This window comes from Gavia stellata, chromosome 2 (assembly GCF_030936135.1).
Source record: "Gavia stellata isolate bGavSte3 chromosome 2, bGavSte3.hap2, whole genome shotgun sequence".
NCBI lineage: Eukaryota > Metazoa > Chordata > Aves > Gaviiformes > Gaviidae > Gavia > Gavia stellata.
In genome coordinates, this window is record NC_082595.1 from 75,928,555 (window position 1) to 75,948,015 (window position 19,461).

The window sequence follows — 19,461 nt, forward strand, 5'->3', positions numbered from 1 at the left end:
GAGATAAAAACAGTTCAATAGGACAGAAAGGAAGAAAAAAATAATAGTGATAAAAGAATATACAGAACAAGTGATGCAGAACGCAGTTGCTCACCATCCACTGACCAATGCCCAGCCAGTTCCCGAGCAGCAGCTGCCCCTGGTTTTGTTCAGCATGACATCATACAGTATGGAATATCCCTTTGGCCGGTTTGGGTCAGCTGTCCTGGCTGTGTCCCCTCCCAGCTTCTCATGCACCTGGCAGGGCAGTGCGAGAAGCTGAAAAGTCCTTCACTTAGTATAAGCGCTGCTCAGCAACAACTAAAACATCAGTGTGTTATCAACATTATTCTCACCCTAAATCCAAAACACAGTACCCTACCAGTTACTAGGAAGAAAATTAACTCTATCCCAGCCAAAACCAGGACAATATCCACCCCTTATTCTGTACCATCTATGTCACACCCAGGTCCCACGCTTTCCAATACATCTGAATTAATTACTACCACCTTTCCTGCCTTCTGATATATACATAGATATCATTCCCTAAGTCTATGGGCTATCCCTCTAAAATGTCATTTAGTCCATGACTTTGGGCTCCGTCTGTCATAACAGTCCTTCAGGGCAGGAGAGATGGTGTGTGGTGTTGGGTTGTTGCATGTTGAAGCCAGTCAGTTTCATTTTGTTAAGCAACGAGGATAGAAGGATTGCAAGATTTTCTTTTAGAAATAACAAGTGATCACAGATTAAAATAAAGTGGCTGAACAAACAAACAAAAGTAGACCTAAGAATACGGCTTTTGATTTTTAAAATCTGAAAGCATGAATTCCAGACATAAAAAATTTGAGAACCTTCCAAAAAAAAAATAGGGGGAAAAACTTCTCAAAAAAATTATTTCTCATCTAAAAGGTAAGCTAAGATTGACCTTGCAAAGGATATTAAAACAAATAGCATGTTCTTTCATACATAAAAGACAACAGGGAAAAATGAGGACAATATACAGATAACTAAAGTTACATATAACCCCAAAAGAAACCAATTCTCTGCCTCGGTTTTCACTGAGGACCATAATGTCTCCATGAAGCAAAAGCAGGACGGCTACTGAAACAGAGTATGGTGTTGCACAACTCCATCATTTTGGAATTGGAAGGGCAGCTTCATTCGCACTCAAGGGAAGGCAGTGATCACCATGTTGGAAGCATCACTGCACACTTGCCTCTGGCCATTCTTTCCTTAGCATCCAGTATTGGTCAGAGACAAGATATAAGGCTACATGGACCTTAATTCTGACCCCAAGAAGCTGCTCTTCAGTAATTCTGAAAGGACTAGCATATGAAATTGCAGGTGAGGTAGACATGTAACATGTTTGGAGATCACAAAGATTCAAAAAAGGCAAAAAGGTGCTGATCTATGCAAGACTAATTAACCTGATCTCAAAAGTACGTCTAGACTTCAGGCAAGTATGTAACAATGATAATGTGGAAAGTGACACAAAACACAGCTTGGGTTTCTTAATGATAAATCAGACCCTACTAAGAATTTCTTTCCTCCTGACAGTCAGGAGGTCAGGATGTATTGCATATATCTTCACATACAGCTTTTGGCATTAACAGCTTCTTACTGGTTAAAATGCAGAAAAAGTGAACCATTAACACAGATGACAACATACAGTACTAACGCTGGTCTTGCTCATCATGTGAATTTGGATGTCATCTTGCTGGTCAGAAAGAAATCAGTAGCCTGAGGAGTTCGGTGCCAAGCAAGACCACTTTCAGTAGGCTGAAATAGGCTCTTAGAGCTCCTTCAGTGTTTAAGGATCACAGCTAATAATCTCATTAATGACAAAAACAGCATTCTACTGAAATTTATCATTACCTCTATCATCCTCAATTCAGGATCAGTAATTCAGGTCTACGTGGTTATCTTCATGGGTAGGGATAAAAATAAGTTGCAGTAAACTCAATCATACAAAGAGCAGGTCAAGCACCTAGCACCAAAGCCAAAGCATTTCACCTGCGTGCTATGAGCTTAGCAGTCAGAGGTAAAAGAGGGGAAGAAAAAAGATAAAGAGTACTGCATTAGTCATTTTTTATGAGTTATCAATCACAACTACTTAAGCTAACAAAAAGGATGCAGCCTAGGGATTGTACTCAGAAAAGTATTCTCTGAAAAGACAAAGTAGTGTTAATATTTCCCTCTAAAAGGCACCTCGTGGGACTTCTGAAATAGTTTTATTTTCAATTCATCTTCTCTGATTGTGGCCAATCAGGATGTGCAAAAGGGCAAAGGCAGGTTAGTAGGTGGGTCAGGAGAATGCTCTACAGAAAAGCCTGACTCACTTCACCAAGCAGAAGGAAGGCTGGGAGAAGGCAGGAGCGCACCAGACAGTTTCTCACCCTCCCAGAGAGGCTCTTGATAGCTCACAAGGCAGAACAGTGGAGATGCAGCACCTCCCTGTTTCTGGCTGGGCTTTTTTGTTTGTTTTGTGGTTTGGGTTTTTTTTTTTTGTTTTTTTTTTTTTTTAAATTGGATCCGTTCACACTAGGAACTACAGTATGGTTTTGCTGCAGAGGGAAGTGGATGCTTCACTTAGTCCTGCATTAATAGCTTCATCTTTCTTTTATGCTTGGCCTGTCTTAGGGAAAGGAAATTCTTCATTATTAGGCTAGAGTGTTCTAAGAGATACTTAAGATGAAAATCAATTAACCTCTGCAATACCTTATCTCTATATAGACTTCAAGTTATTATTATAATTGCAAAATTAAGAGAGAAAGATACGATATTTTGGTTAACAAGAATGAGCAAGTCTCCACTTGTAATGACTCCTGTTTACTGTAAGCAGTTAAGATGAATAAGCTGTTATGGAAAATGCGCTTGGATGCACTAGCTTTGGATGCACAACTCGGGCATTAGCAATGTTTATGGATTAACTCATTACACAACCAGTCTTTATGCACACTCCTTCTGGGAACATATAGGTGACATAGTCAAAAGCAGGATGTCCAATATCCAGGGAAGTTTATTTTTCACTAGTCTTCCATGAACCAGAACCTCCCTGAACTCAAAGACATCCTTAACCAGTGGCCGAAGGGGCAAGATTTAATGCTCCAATATAACAACAAACCGCAAAATGAACAGCAAATGCTGTGGGGCTCCTTACTGGAGTAAGCACGCTTACTCCAGATCCTGAAAGGACCTAAACTCCAGAACGTGGAGGCCTTATGCTAGGAACCATGGCAGGAGTCTACCAAAATGATACCAGGCACCTGTCAAAAGTGAAACCCAGAAGACTTTGAAAGGAACACTGAACTCCTTGAACTGGCATTTCCCCATGAAACCACCACTGGAAAGCTTCCAGCTATTGCCTTAGAACAGGGAATAAGTACATGCATATAGCAAAGTGTGAAGCAAGGTGCTGTGGGAAGGCTGAGCACATGGGGAACTGTGCAAAGGGAGGGCTAGTTAAACAAGTTTTGCAGGACCTGCCCATGTGGGAAAAAAAACCAACCCACTACCAGTGTGCCAAAGTGGTTATTGGAACATCGCCACCTGCACCGACCTAAGCTACCAGCAGGAATTGCTGCCAGCATTACCAGCAAGGTATGTGCAAAATAGGATCTAGTGCCAACTATGTCAGTATGTGGTTACAAGCAGAGTTGAGAAAGTTACAGCATGTACACAGGACCTAAAGGTGAACCTGCAAGGCCAGACCCGAAGACCAAACCTCTATCAGGCAGACCTGAACCCCGCTCCTACCACAAAGTGCTGTAGTTGACCACTCTGCTACTTGCTTTCCTGTAGCCTTGCTCCCAGCTTGCATCCAGGCAAAAGTCTCTGCCATGATCCTAGCTTTCCAGGTGCACTTCTGAGGTACGGCATGTGATCTCAGCAGGGAGTTACAAAACCTGCATGACTACTTGAGGCAGTGGCTCAGGTAGAAGGCAAAGGTACAATGCCAGATAACGTTCTATAGACATGGTCAAGCCACTGCCAGTACTCAAAATGCCTGCTAAAACATGACTGCTTTCCAGTTGACACTGATGTATTCAAATACATTTGAACACTGCTTGCAAAAACTGCCATGTTGTCAGACATGGAGATTGAAATCAAGTGTCTAATACCCAAAGAAACCCAACCATAGGGCTCCAGTTAACGAATCTAACTGTTGCCACTGTGGGTCAGAGCAAGAGGCGGTATGGTATGATATATTTTTCCATCATGAACCCTTTCAGCAAGGTAAGCAGTTCCATCTCTGGCAAAACATCCCAGATGCTCGGGATCAGAGGTTTGAAGGGAATCCCCAAGCCAGATATTACATGCACACTACTTACATTCAGTGCGAAGGATCATCCTAACCTCCTTGAATGTATCTAATCTCTTTTTGGCTTCCACAATATCCCCCACTAGCTTCATTTCAAATATAATTACATTTTGCATACCAAACCCCAGTATCTTCCTTTCATCCTGTTGAAAATTTTGACTGATCATTTCATCAGCTCCTAGCCCTATGCAATGCTGATTTCTCCCCTCCAGCACCCTGCCAAAGTGATACAGTTTCCTAAGCGAGTCATACAGCTTGCAGTCTTGCACAGAAGTTGTTCCATCTCTTTGGACACCTTCACTGGTTCTCTTCATATTCTCTAGTTTTTCTAGATCCTTTTCAAGGACTGCAGACAGCATTCAAACCAAACACATTTATATAGCAGCACATCAATGTCTAAGTTTTGCTCTCTTCCTTTCCCAATAATTAATATTCTAATTGGCTCCTTCAGTATAAGGATTGGGCAGATGTTTTCAGAGAACTATTCATAATGTGAAAAAACATTCCCCAAATATGCCCCTTGTGTTATACGCATATTACGATACTTTTCTCCCATGTGAATTCCTTTGTGTTCTGTCAAAGTAGGCTTTCCTCTGCCATTTCATCAATAACATGAGATTCTTCTACCTGTTTTCCCACAGGAAGCTCTAAGTTTTATTTTTCCCAATTACTCCTGTACCAACAAACAATGTTATTTAACCCTAAGATCGCTTGGGAATGTGCATTACCACAACTCCTTGACTCACCTTACTGGTTATCTTTCCTTAGGTGGGAATGACTGATTACTTATTCCGTAGCTTTCTCCCATCCGTTTACCCTTGAGATTTTTCTCCTTTGTCTTGGCATATTAGCTTCTCTTGAGAAGTGTTGAAGGACCTTGCATTAGTAGCTTTTGGAAAATCCAAATATGCCATATACGAGTATCATGCTCATGGACTCACTGGAAAGAACTAAGTAGATTTGTAAACATTACTTCTCTATAAAAGATTCTCTCTCAATCGTTTATACTCGTTCATGTATGCCCTCATTCAGCTCTTTAATGTATTTTCTCCCTTCAATTTATTTACTATAGAAGTTATACTTGGTAGTCTGATTTACAAACTCCAACATCCTTGAAGACCAGTATCACATGTACTACCTTCCACTTCTGTGTTCCCAAGGCTAATTTAAAAAAAAAATCACATAGTACAGTGTCTAGCACTGCTATTGCATAGGCCTTTAGACTCTTTCAGTGAATACCACCTGGGCCTGGAGAGCCGTTAGTGTTCATTTTATCAACTGCCCTAAAAAGCTTCTACTAGCACATCAATTTCAAACAGTTCCTTGGACTAATCCCTTACAAAGCAAGGCTCCGACAAAATCTTCCAAGTTCCTCTGTCCTGAACACCAATGCAGGTAACTTACTTTGCTTTTCTGTCACAGTCTTCTCTTCCCAGCAAAGATAAGAAGCAAGAGCAGCAATGGGAACACTCTCTAACTCGAGGTGAACAATGTGCTGAAAGCCAGGATTTCTTTGAATCTTCACCTGTTCCTCCTAAAACCAAGTCTTTGTTCATATTTGCACTGCCCAGCATGCATCATCACAGTTAGGAAGTGTCTTTACCTTTGCAGTGCTGGACCTCTGCTAAGTCTCAAGATCAGACTGAAAGAGATTTAGGCAGACACTCACCTTTGAGTCAGGTACCCAAGTCCTGCTCGAGACTCAAAACTCCTCCTTGTCTCATTACTGAGGTTCCTTATTGCCTGTGGGTACTTTCACCTGTAAAATTCATTGAAGCACTACAGTGCCACCACTGCCCATGCCAACAGGCATCACTGGCTTGTCAGAAATGAGCACCTGGCTGCCTTTTACCCAAACCACTGTCAACTTTTAAACCCTGTCTCAGCAACTAAGTTCCTTGAAGGGCCCAGGCCACTAGATATGTCCAAATGGCACGTAGCAGAGGCGGCCACGGAAGTTTTGTTTTGCATTACAGCGCAATAGCTAGCACATTCATCAGCGAAGTGAAACATGTAGGCTGCAGGCCTTCCTCTGCCTAAGGGGCAGGTTTTGGTCAGTGCTTCCTGGTGGATGGCTCAGGAGTCCCTCCACCACACGGCAGCTGCTGCAGTGCCCAGCACTCCTCAGGCACTGTGGAGGGGACATCACTGCCTTCTGCTGCACGGAACTGTGCATCCGTAAATCAGATCCCCATTGCATGAACATCCAAATGCCATGTGGATGACAAATCTTACCCCCATTAAGAATATTTCAAAGTATGATGCCACTCTGCAATAGCAACATCAAGAGCTCTACCCCACAGAGTCACCGCACGCAACAAGCATTGTACAGACTCATGGTACGAAACAGCTTTCTGCCAAGCTGTAAGCAGACAAGACAAGGAATATAAAGAGCTAAGACTCACAGAAATATTTTATCCAAGACCACACAGGAAGCAAGTATCAACGCCAAGGAACTAATTCATATTTACTTAAATATAGTTACTTAATTGTATTTTACATTGGTTTTCAACAGCTATTAAAATAGGGAAAAAATTGAGACAGAGATACAGACAAAACACGTGACAAGCAGGCATTCAAAGACTACTTGCACTTACCACATAACATGCACGTTGGGTGGGTACAGAGACAAGCCAGAGATCTTTACAATACTGTAAGAGTCAAGACTAATGGGCTGATGCCGTTTAATCATTGACCTTTTCCTCGCGTTTATTAAGGGTTCAAAACAGTGGCACCACTCTTCCTCATTAAATTAGTCATCTCATTGCAAAAGCTGCCTGGATTTTAGCAATTCATCTGATTAGCGCTAGCATCTTGGATTTGCATCACTGTTTATCTGTGGATATTCTACCTGCCAAGGGAAGGAATTGAGGTGAGGAGTCAGATTTCTATCTCAGGTTTCATTTCAGCAACTCCCATGAAAGTGTATGGGCAGGCTGTACAAAGACTCCTGTTTCCATACAAGTGTACACCTCTATATCCTACAAGTAATCACACCACATTGCCTGTTCATGCTTTATAGCCTTTAACTTGCAAGATTTATCTCTTAATTACTTTATGTGGAGCAGTGAGCAAACAAGGACATACTCTGCAAGCTCACGGACAGACAGGCTTTATGCCCTTGGCAGGTGGGCATGGATAACCGAGTTGTGAGGCGATATATGCATTGAGCAGGAAGGGAATGCTTTTGTATTAGCAGTTTATACTTATCTGAAGCAGGATGTGTCTTAGCCATGAGAGCATCTAAGATACAAATATGGTAAAAAGTAGTATTTGTTTTATCCTTGCTGCTGAGAACTCATGCAAACTGAGGGAAACAGCAAGGCAATATGAGAGTGTAGACAACGGGAAGGAAGCAGCAAATAGTTTTCAGCTCTTACTTGCCGTAACTGGCACCTGCAAGGATTAGCCTGTGATCCTTGCTGAGAAGCTCAGGAGTAAGCTAGGCTTCAGAGGTAGACTAGAACTCAAGTTTACTTCAACTGTTTAATTTTTAGTTTGATGCTTATCACCACTCATAGAATTAGTTATCTGTTTAGCATGAAACCACTATCAGATGCTTAAAGAAAGAATAGAAACCCATAACAGGGACCAAAATAGAGTGACAATTTGACCACTTACCTTCAGGCTAACTCACACCCTGCTCTGCACTGTGTTAGGGATTTAACCATTCCCTTCCTACCCCGCTACACATTCAGCAGCAGGAGCTTAGAGTGCCTTCAACAAAGTCAGATGAGAAGCAGGTGTCTAACTCCTCCAGAACCATGAGGATAAACTTACCTTGTTCCTCAGACGAGTGTCCTGAGAGCAGGAAGTTATGAAAGAGAACAGCATCCTTATATTTGTCAAGGTCTTAATTCTGGGTGTTGGCACACCAAGACAGACTATAAGAGCAGAGCCTTCAAAACTTAAACTCCATTTAGTCTTTGAATTCCAACTATACATACAGCTGTTCAGGCTGAGTAATGCTATACCCACCCATAAATAAAAGAACAAAGTCACCCTTCTGCAGTTAGGCTTTTCTTAGTGTTAGCTGCTAAGTAAAGGTTTTTTGGACCACAGTATTAGATTTAGAGGTTGTAAGTTTCCAAACCCATTTTTCAAACAAGAATTACTAAAGGGAACTTACTGAAGTGTTCTCATTTACCTTTCCACTCTCCATGCAATTGTGGTATCTCAATATTAGCTGGCACAGCATTATACTATACATGTATCCAGTAACAGTGATTACAAACAGACATACTCTGGTACTTTCCCTAGAAATATGGGATAGCTCTCCCTGTCCCTGCAGATGACTGAGACACCACAACCTGTTTCATGTAATAACAATTAGATCAACAACAAAGTTAAGTTTATCATTCCAAGCTTGCCCTTACAAGGGAGATGCGCTGTTCCTACATGTGCCCCCTCACTGGGGTGAGTACGCGTTCTCTCCCCCCTACTTCAGCCCTCGTCCCAGACCAGGCTGAGGGGAGACAGGCTGGTATCAGGAGTAGATCCCACTCCTAGTCACTCTCCCTCTGTAATCCAGAGAATCACTGCTAACCTGAAACAAAGGAGGGCAAGTGTTGAACAGACACAGGAACACCACAACCCAGAATAATTAATGTTCTTTTACAAGCACTTGCTCTGTCACAGCAGGATAGTCCTAACTGGCATATGAAGGTGGTGAGGGCTTAGAGTTTTGAAACACAGACATTAAGCAGAGGCCTGATAAAATTACAGAAATACTATTCTTCATTAAAGAACTTTTAAATTAACTATTTGAATAATTGTTTTGCTGCTTTGAATATAAGAATTAAGAACCAAGTTTCTCACCTATCAAGGGGTGCTTTTATTATATTAGCAAGCTCTGAAAGCCTCATTTAAAAACCAAAGCTACTAAAGTTTGGGGAAAAATACAATACTTCGAGTTTCATGTATCATTTGAGATCAAAGTGCATGCTGTTCTTGTCTCTCATTCTTCAGGTCTTACAGGGCTAGAAAGTCAAAAACCTGATAAATCAATGGCAGGAAAGACAGCATTGAAATAAGGTCTTTCCTCCAATATTGCTATTGAGATAGGTATTTACAACTCACTACCTCTTTTCTTTGCTATTAACTTCAGATCAAGACATTATGATAGTGCTATGAGTGATGCCAATAAAGCTACTGCTGCTCAGTGTGCAAGCATGGAAAAAGGTTATGTTGTGAGCTGAAGAATCGTGCCAAGTACAGCTGTCACTCTGCATCTGGATCACTGCAGAAATAGCCACGTCTTGCAGGGATAAAAGGTAACACATTTTCCTTAACTGAAGTTCTCAGTAAAGAGTGATTCCCCCATAAACACTAAGGGAAAGTAGAATACAGCATGCAGTACAATATGCTTATTCATATAGGATAAGCTTACCTAGACAAAGAGGAGATAAAGGTATCTCAGCCCTGCTAATAGACATGGCAAAGGCAGTGGGAATTCCCCTTTTATAGGGTCAAACTGGAAGTTCAAGAACAATATACACATCCTCAGAACATTAAACACAACTACCCAGTATTTTGTAATGCTCAAAGTAATTTATAACAATTCTCTGGACTCCAGCCACATCTTCCCAAGGCAGCAAGATGTGTTTGCTTAAGTAAGCCTCCAGCAGCAAGAATGACCAGTTTTCCCCCACACAGACAGCTGACCTAATCAACCTGCCAGATGGCATACAGATGACAGAAATGCTATGAACATGCATTTCTACCACAGAGGCAGAAAGAATTTCCAGGCACTTAATTTACGCTCCAGTACTTGGATGCATAAATCATACTTCTGCCAGGTAGTAAAACCTGGCAATTTAGACTACCTCCCTCCTCAGAAGCTTTATGGAGATTTCACAGGACTGTTACAGGTTCAGGTTAACAGGCAACCAGTAGCACCATGCCACTCAGATTTTTTATCCTCTAAATCTTTCAAGAGTCATGGAAAAGAAAGCTACAGAAATCAACTGGTAGTAAGACATCAGTGAAACCTAACGTTCCGAGATCAAAAAGAAAACAATGAAATCTTGTGAATCCAGGCAATCTGAAGAAAAAAATACTCAGAAGGGGAGGGGAAATGGATATTTAAATATATGCTTACAATGAAAGACAAACCTACCTCAACTTAGGCCTTTGTGAAGCATTACATTATGACATCTCTTCCCAATGAGTTATCCAAACTTAAACACGAAATACAAAAGCTATCACAAAGACTTTAAAATATTTCAAAAATATTCTGAAGCTAAGAAAACATGAACTCAGTAATCTAACATGCAGAAATTGTCAAGGAAAACTTCCCTAGTGCTGACCTTCAACTTTTTCCATCACTGATCAAGGACTATGACATACTCTTTTAATTCATGCAGATAAACAAGGAAAGAGCCACTTTAATAATGAGGTTGGGATCTTTATATGCAGGACTATTATGGAGAGGCAAAACAGACTAATTCAAAATGCTTGATCAAGATGGATACCTTCTAAAACTTGGAGCTTGTCAGCTCTCTAAGGAGAGCATGGCAGCTGTCATGAAACTGAAGGCAAGATTCTTTCAATTTAAAACTATTAGATATCATTTTCATGTCTTTCAATGATTTAAGTAAATTTAGAATTCATACACTTGCACCAGAAATATAACTCAGTTAAAACAAAACCTGATCAATCCATTAACAATCATGTAAACAAAACCTGTCCTGTTACATTCAGTGCATTTTAAAGAGTGCTTAGTATTTCAGAAATACAAGTTAGTGATTTCTGACCATCATGAATCTTGATGGGATTTTTATTATTTTGAAATTTGAAAATCATATTGGATTTATACTAGCATTTTTAATAGAAAAAAGCCATTTTATTCATATAACTCTTCAGAACAGTACTGATGCTTCCACCATGTCACTTCACCACATGAACAGATCAAAAACTGGGTGACATTTACATGTATCAACCAGTATTGTAACTGATCACTTATATAAACAGACTACTTATTTCCTTAGTTATGATCAAAACTGGACACAAGAGGTATTTGTCGGCAAAGGACAGAACAGCATAATACTCTGTGTAATGTGGGAATATTTCAACAGGTATTTGCATGTTTTTCATGTACACCAAATGGCATTTTAGGAACTTTTTTTGTTTCAGCTTCAGGGGGATAAAAGAGCTTGAAAATTCTCATACAAGTTTTTGTAGTCCAAACACTGTAGTTCTTTGTAAGTAACAAAAGACCATAATCACCACCTAGCCATTTTCATTCAAGTGGCATGCAAAGAGTGAAACAGCCCACAGTGAAAAGCATTCAATTAAATTCTTTTTAATGATCTGCAAGCATTACCAGAAGACACAAAGAACATTTTAAAATGTGAACTTTATGCTGAGTGTCCTTATAAAAGCTAGCAGCACAAAATATTTTTTCAAACAGACCAGACATCTCTGTTGCATCCTGAACAGTAGTACATCATTTTGTTGTCCATGATTTTTGACTCCCAAGTTTTGCAAATGCTGATACATCAAGACTTTTACCACTGCTGCACTGTTCATATAAAGTCTGAAAATTAATAAAAACACAGGTATTCAGGTGAACACAGTTGTATTACACATGATCTCAAACTATATAACAAACATTACCACTTGAAATAAGTCAACACATACTGAAATATTCCAAACTCCATACTAGAATTTCTCTCTCAAATCAGAAAATAAAGACACACTTAAGACAGCATAGTTGTACCAGTTGTAATGCAATGTAGTGCCTAGAAGAAAATACACAGACTTAGCAGCATGAGTAAAGGTATAGATTACCAAGATTTAAAATCAAGTTTACTTCATTAATTGTCTCTGATGTGGAAACACCAGTGTAGAAGAGAGGTATTTGCATGCTCAGGGTGAGCACGCTTTATATGAGATAGGAAAATCAGTGGCCGCAAACATAGCCACATTGCAATATTATTAAAAGTATAAACTCTTGTTCACCCCCGTATTTAAAAAAAAGTATCAGGTATGACTAGCAGTATAAGTGTAAATAAACAATTTTAGATTTACTTTATGCATACTGAATTTGCTTTCCTCCCCATGAAAGCAGCTCTGCATTCCATCTGAACTTACTACATATTTGACCACCATCACCTCTTCTGAGAGACAGGTGGAAAGAACTGAGTTGTTGAAGAGTTACCAAGCTTCTCTTTCAGGCAGTAAACAGAGAGGCTGGAATCATAATACCGCAACATACAGGGACTAATTTACACATAGCAATGCATTAACAGTTCAGCAACTTCCAGGAAGTAAGAAGAGTTGCAGTCCAAAAGCTTGCACACTTGACGGACTGATTCAGATTATTTCTCCATAATGATGGTTCTTAAATTAGAATACCTAGTACAGTTTTTGGGCAGCTTAAAAGCAATGCAGCACAGTAAGGACTGTTTCAGAGGGGAGATGCTGGGGTAGTGGGGGATTTGGAAATAAAGCTATACAGACATACTAGGAGGTGGAAAGGAAAGAAGCAGCTAAAAAAACAAAGATTACCATCATCCTTTCAACCCTTACTATTCAGAAGGATGTGGAGAGATTCTGCATGCTTGCAAACAAAAGAACTACAAAGTGTAATGTTTTTCCAGCTATGGTTAAAGTTTTGATATATGTATCCTTTCAGCTTTCACTACCAAACATTCTAACCTTTGTTTGCATGCACATGTACTACCATCCAAAATAGAAAATAAAGTTTACTTACCCTAGCAGCTCTAGAAATAGAGTTGGGAGAATTCAAGTCAACTAGCTGGCCAAGGATACGTTTCATTTCCTCTGTTGTTCCTTTGGCATTTGGAACACCTGCAGTTAATTTGCAATTATGCTAAAGTTGTATACAACCATGTATAAGTTACCAGTGCAGTTAGTAAGAGGTGTACAAAAAGTCAGTTTTGAGATGAAGAGTTTAAGAATTAAAATACAGAAGTCTTTTCTGAAACATACATAGGCACCAAACAAAATAGATTGTTACACCAGCAAGTGGAAAGTACATATGAGTAAAGCATTTTGTTTTCTTAAACAGAATTATTAATACTATTTAATAAAAATGTTTTTTAAAATAAGTGTACCTGCTTGACAATGACTTTGAATTTGGACATAGGGATGTATCAGCAACTCCGAAACAGATATTCTTTGTTTAGGATTTCTTATTAAACAGCGCTGCAAATGAAAAAAAGAGTAAGAATGCTTTCTCTATAAATTAAGAATTTTCCTAAGAATTAACAGTGAGGATATTTAAAGACCCTATAGACACATGTCAGAACTTCTTACTGCCAAGCTACATCCTCAGAAAGACTCAGCTCAAAAGACAACAACAGATTAACCTGATTGCCTTCATTAGCAATTATCCTCAGAGTAAAGTTTGGTATCCTGTTTTACTCAAGTAACAATGTCGAAAGAGGTGAAGACCAGAACCTACAATATCCTTTTATTCTGAATGACACAAAATGACACTGAGATTTGAAAGTTAAGGGAATAGGTGTTTCTGGATTTCAGTTTGTTACCTGCTGAGCAACACAATTAGGGCTCGAGTAAAAGCATAGGCCAAGTTTCAAAAGCAGTCAAATATGCAGGGTGAGTGAAAGGAACGGCAAGTACAAAAGCTACTGTATTTACTTTGGGTTGTTCAGCCAAACGAGTGAGGCCAGACTGCTTTAAGTGTTAACTTGTTTATTTGCTACTGAGCTGAAAATAGACTTTTACTATGGAAACTAATGAAGCTAGAGCTACTTCATGTCTTCTTTTGGAATAAGGCCTCTTACTACAAGTAGCAGTGAGCATTTATTTGCTAAAAAAGTTTCTCAAGCACAACTCATTCAGTTTCGGAAAATACGCTTTAAATAAAGAAGTTGCCATTATTTGAATAAAAATTAATCTCAAGGGACAGTTACCTTTAGCACATCTTGAAGATCCTTCTCAGCAATATCTGGAAATTCTATTTCATAACTAGGATCAACGATAGCATGCAGTTTATTAATTGGATTTGTTATATGTTGAAATGGAGTCCTTCCATATGTCATACAGTACAGAATGCATCCCAATGACCACACATCACTTTTGGGGCTTATCTAATACAAAAAAAAAGATTACTCCTCACTTAAGGAATTGTCCCTTCAGTCAATTTATCATATAACAACTGTACAGTCATTTCACTTAACAGTATATCTATTTTACAGCCTGCCATTATCTACTAAGACAGTGATGTGGCTTCATTCAGTAATATTCCAGAAGAAAGCTATTTTTATTAATTATCTTTGAAAATCAACTTACTTGAACAACTAACTTAAAGTAAAATTAAAGTTAGTCCTTAACAAGTTCAACAGCAGGATTCTAATTTTGGATTTATGAGTAAATACAAATAACCTTAAATCTCTGCCCACCGTCATCATGGCATAATGGATTTCCTTGTGTTCTGGTTTCAGTGGAAGATTTTGAGAAAACTAAGTCTTAAGATATATGCCTGAATTACTTTCTTACCATGAAGGGAATAGGAGAAAAAAAGATCACATTACCTTAGAACGAGACTTCCCATTTTCTCCATAGGAAGACATATCTTTTATTGCTTCGGGTGGCATATAATTCATTGTGCCAACCTAGCCATAAAAATGTAAAAATATTCCTTTAAGTAAAGCATGCACTTAATTTAACTCATTCGATAGAGTTAGATTTTTGTCTAAAAGCACTGAAATGCATCTTGAAAATTTGTTTCTATTAAGGCTGAAGGCCATTATTATTCCGTTAATAAAAACATCTAAAAAATCATATAAATATTTATATATACTTATAAAACCATTCCACATAAAATTTCAGTATTCAGTGAGGTTACTACATTAATCAACATAATCAACAAGTACTATAGCACTTTACATAATAGTGTACATCAGTTTTTCAGAGGTATTTCACCTGAGAATCTTTAATGATGCTTGTCACATCTGGCTGCATTTGGTTCGCAATGCCAAAGTCAATTAGTTTTAACATTCCATCAACTATCAGAAAGTTTGCTGGTTTCAAATCACTGTGAATAATGCCTGCAAAATAGAGTTTAAAGTCAATCCAGGTTTAGTCAATTGAAGCTATTACTGAAATATGGGGGTTTTATTGCTCAATTCCCATAACCCTTGCACAGAGAGAAGGTACAGATCAGCTTTACCTGGCAAAAACCAAATTATTCTTTGCAGATTTGATAAAAGTGTTTCTATTTGTTTTTAAAGAGTTAAGACTTGCATGAGTTTATAATCTGAATTATTACTTATTCAAATCTGCAGACACCCCAAAATAGCTCCAAGAGACTTGAGTTGCACAGTTTCAGTTAGCGATAGGCCCTCTAGCTGTATGTGCACACTGCCATACTGAACTGCTGTTCTGGATCATTTCAATGGCCTGTCCACTCCTATAGCTTTCTCTTAAATAATTAGCTAAGCAGGTACTTGAAAGATTTTTATTGCTTAGTCTGATGTTTTCTGCTTCCTAATCTCAAAGGTACTATTCACTGAGGATTACACGACTGACCTCTCACAAACCCTACTTACACAATTTATTATGAATTTTGGTTATTATCCATATGATCAGCCAACCCATCTTTATATTTTGCAAAATTGTTTCAAGGACACATAGTATGTAGCCTGCGTTTTAGTAGATTTTGCTGTCTTCCTATATTATTCAATGTTCTAGCATTCTTGTGCTGTGCAGAGGCGATGCTCTCTGCTATACGTAGAGGTCTCAACTTTTTTTTTTTCTTAAATAGTAAAAGGATCCAAATCTGCTCTCTCCTTTATGTTATACAGCCAAACAGAATACAGATGCATGCACCTCAATTACATAGGTAAAGATGAAAGGAAGGCCTGAAAAACTATGAAAAAAGCTGAAACACTATATCAAAGCAAAGATGACAGAGCTGTTTAAAAGCTGTCATTAATGTCAAAGCTTCTCTGGAGAGGGTAAGTGGCTGAAATTTGAGTCTAATGCAGAACAAGCAGTATTGGGTGTATACAATATAGTCTAATACAGAAAAGATTATTTTCTGGCTGTTGCAAGGAAATAGAAAATGTTATACAACAGTGATACTTGGAGATCCCTTTGAGTTAGTGAAGTCTACCTCTGCATCAAGATTTAGTCCTCTCTTTTGTTTCACTGAAACTTTTTTCACAATAAATACCCATCTTTGAAGATCACTAGGCTTACACTAAAACGAAGAGCTGTACCAGCTCCAAAATTTAAAACACATTCATATTATTTCTGCCATATAACCTATACAAATACCTAGAATTATTTAAGAATACCATATTCATGGATTGTGTGAACAGCTTCCAGCATATTTTTCCAATAGCTCTTCCGTTCCAGTGGATCAATGTTTTTTTTCTTTTTGAGCCAGCTATTGAGATCAATATTCCCACACTCCATTACCATGTAGATATGATGTTCAGTAATTTCACTAAAAATAAATAAATATACTTATGTTAAAATTTAAGGCAACTTCTTTATATCAGAAGATACTTGTTTAATAAAATTAGTGTTTACTCACTAGCCATAAAGGCGGATGATCTTATCACTATGTTGCTGCAGTTTACTCAAATGAGCAATTTCATTCTTATAGCTCTCAACAGTCTGTTGATCAGCTTCCTCTAGATTCACATATTTGACAGCATACAGCTGCTTCTTTTCATTCAGTACTTGAAACACCTGCAAAACAGTATCAGTTAATAACTTCATTAAATCCTAATTCTGATTTACTATGGTACTTCATCTCACCACAGACGGAATTTCAAAGAAAAAGTCTACCTTTTCAAAAGGAAGAAGCAACACTAAATTTACAAAGAAGTTCATACAATTCAGCATGAAGAAAAATTAAGAAAGAAGCCACCAGTTACAACAGAAACAACTCTCTATCAGAAACCATCTTGGTACCACATTGTATTTCAGTAGATGTATTTGATCACAAGTCTGAACTGTTCCTAAAGATCAAGAACACAAAATAACACCTCCCACAGATATAAGGGTTTAACCTGCCACTGCACATCCATTTCATCACACCAAGATGATTTGGAGGTTAGACCACATAGCACATGAGAAAAGGCTGAGAGCACTGAGTCTGTTCAGTCTTAAAATGAGAAGGCTACAGGGAATCTTATTGCTGTCTTCAGCTATTTAAAGGGAAGGTATGGAAAATATAGACTCCTCTTGAACCATCAAAGTATGAGAGGCAACAGGCATAGTTAACAACAAGGGAAATTCCAATTAGGTATCAGGAAACTTTTCATCATCATGTAATCAAACAGGGGAACTGACTGTCCTGTCCAGAGAGGCTGTGAAGTCTTCATCCTTGGTGATACTCAAAACTTGACTGCAAGGGACCATGAGCAACCTGCTCTATTTTGGCCTTGCTTTAAGCAGACCATTGGACCAAGTGACATGCAGAGGCCCCTTCCATCATACATGATTCTGTTAATACAGAGAGTAAGTTATGCAAATTTTAAAACCAATTTCCCATCTCTTATGATACACCCAGACTGTTTCTTCTATCACTAGAAAACATAGCTTGATCGCTCAGTACCACTTTGGTTCTGTCAGTTCCTGCATATGCAAACATGAAACCAAAATAAGTAGGCACAAAGGCTCATAAGTATGTCAAGTCTAAATAAATGATTAAATAAATGTGTTTAAAATTGTTCAAAAATCCCTGTATGTCTGGATTTCAAGAAGTTCTACTCCTATTTTCCGTGACTATTTACTGGATTGTAAGATAGCTGAAAACCAATAAAGTATACATGCTGCTGACAATACTTGCCACTTTCAAGATGGCACCTCCGCACTACTCAGTTTTGCATAAGAGGAAGCCTATTTTAAGTGAGCATGGTAATTGCAACATGAGAGCTTGAATATATTCCATTCAATTAAGCTACCGATGAAACGACAACTATCAAATATTTTTAATTAAAAAAATTGAAAAGCTATAAAACAAGGTCAATCTTAAGTACTACCTCAGGCACTTAAAGCCAGTTTGGGAAGATCCATGCATTTAAAACAAAACAAGAGGATTTAGTGGACTGAACTTAAGGATAACATTAGAGATACTCAGTTCTAAAACTATCTCTAACTAAGCTTTCTGGGCAATTTTTGGCAAGTCAAAAGGATACTTTAAAAAAAGTTTTAAATAGAAATGCTATCATTTAACTTAAGCATCCAATTTATATTTCACTGCATGCCTCAGATTAACTGAAAGTAACTATTTCACTTTCCATGTGCTGCAGACTGTAAGTACTACATAGGCTGTTAGTAGGGATTAACCAGAGTGTGCATGTATCAGATTTCCCTTACACAAATTCTTAGGCTGTTCCTGTGACTAGTTAAGACAGTCTTCACAGACAGAAGCATATAGGTGAAGTGGTGTGCAAGACAGAAGAAAGCAGAGAAATCTAATTCACACAAAACTTGTTTTTGTTATAATTTTGTTATAATTCTTTACCTTCTGAACAAGAGATTTTGCCAAAACTGTTTCTCAAGCTCCTATGACCCCAATTTTCCATGTAAAAAGCAGCTCACTCACTTCAGTCATACTTATATTCCACTTCTCACACAAGTTACAGAAGACTTCAGTAATAAGGAATGGTCTGTCCACTTCAGGAACTTTCAATCAACCTTACAAGCCACACATTCCCCAACAATGTAATCACACTGCCCTAAACAATAGCCTCTCAAATTAAGATTTACAGTAGTACTGCAGCACACCTCTTATAACAGAAGAGCTGGTTTTATTAGGAATTTTAATACTCACTCCACCATAGAAATTGTTACCTTCAAAGAGCATACACAATCTACCTTCAGGCCTTCATGCAGAAACCAAAAGGAAGTAGGCCCCCCCATTGTTTACTGATTTAAGTGATATTTTTAGATGCTCATGAGTTGGGCGATCACTTTTTCTTATTTCTGTAACTTCTGTTCAGTGTTCTGACCACATCTGTTCAGAATTTCTGTTCACTGTTTATTCTTTATGTCAACACACACGCCCTTTATCTACCCACTGTTTTTACTTTATTTTTCACTAAAAAGAACAGTACTGTGCTTAACATCCTGTAATAATTAATGTCTTATTATGAAAATAATGCCTCAATTCAGTTACTACTGCTGGCTATCTGAAGACTCAGATAAAACTG

At 38.4% G+C, this 19,461-nt stretch overlaps 1 protein-coding gene across 1 annotated transcript in view; it reads right to left on the reverse strand.

The window, feature by feature from the left end:
- Positions 1–11,703: 11,703 nt before the first annotated feature.
- TTK (TTK protein kinase) overlaps positions 11,704–19,461 on the reverse strand; it is a 34,735-nt gene continuing 26,977 nt past the window's right edge. Inside the window, exons 15-22 of the mRNA XM_009814945.2 lie at positions 16,833–16,990; positions 16,591–16,742; positions 15,215–15,339; positions 14,824–14,904; positions 14,203–14,379; positions 13,381–13,471; positions 13,017–13,114; positions 11,704–11,837 (exon numbers count right to left, since the gene is read on the reverse strand). Coding sequence (XP_009813247.2) covers positions 11,748–11,837; positions 13,017–13,114; positions 13,381–13,471; positions 14,203–14,379; positions 14,824–14,904; positions 15,215–15,339; positions 16,591–16,742; positions 16,833–16,990 — 972 coding nt within the window. The 3' untranslated portion in view covers positions 11,704–11,747. The remainder of the gene's footprint in view (positions 11,838–13,016; positions 13,115–13,380; positions 13,472–14,202; positions 14,380–14,823; positions 14,905–15,214; positions 15,340–16,590; positions 16,743–16,832; positions 16,991–19,461) is intronic.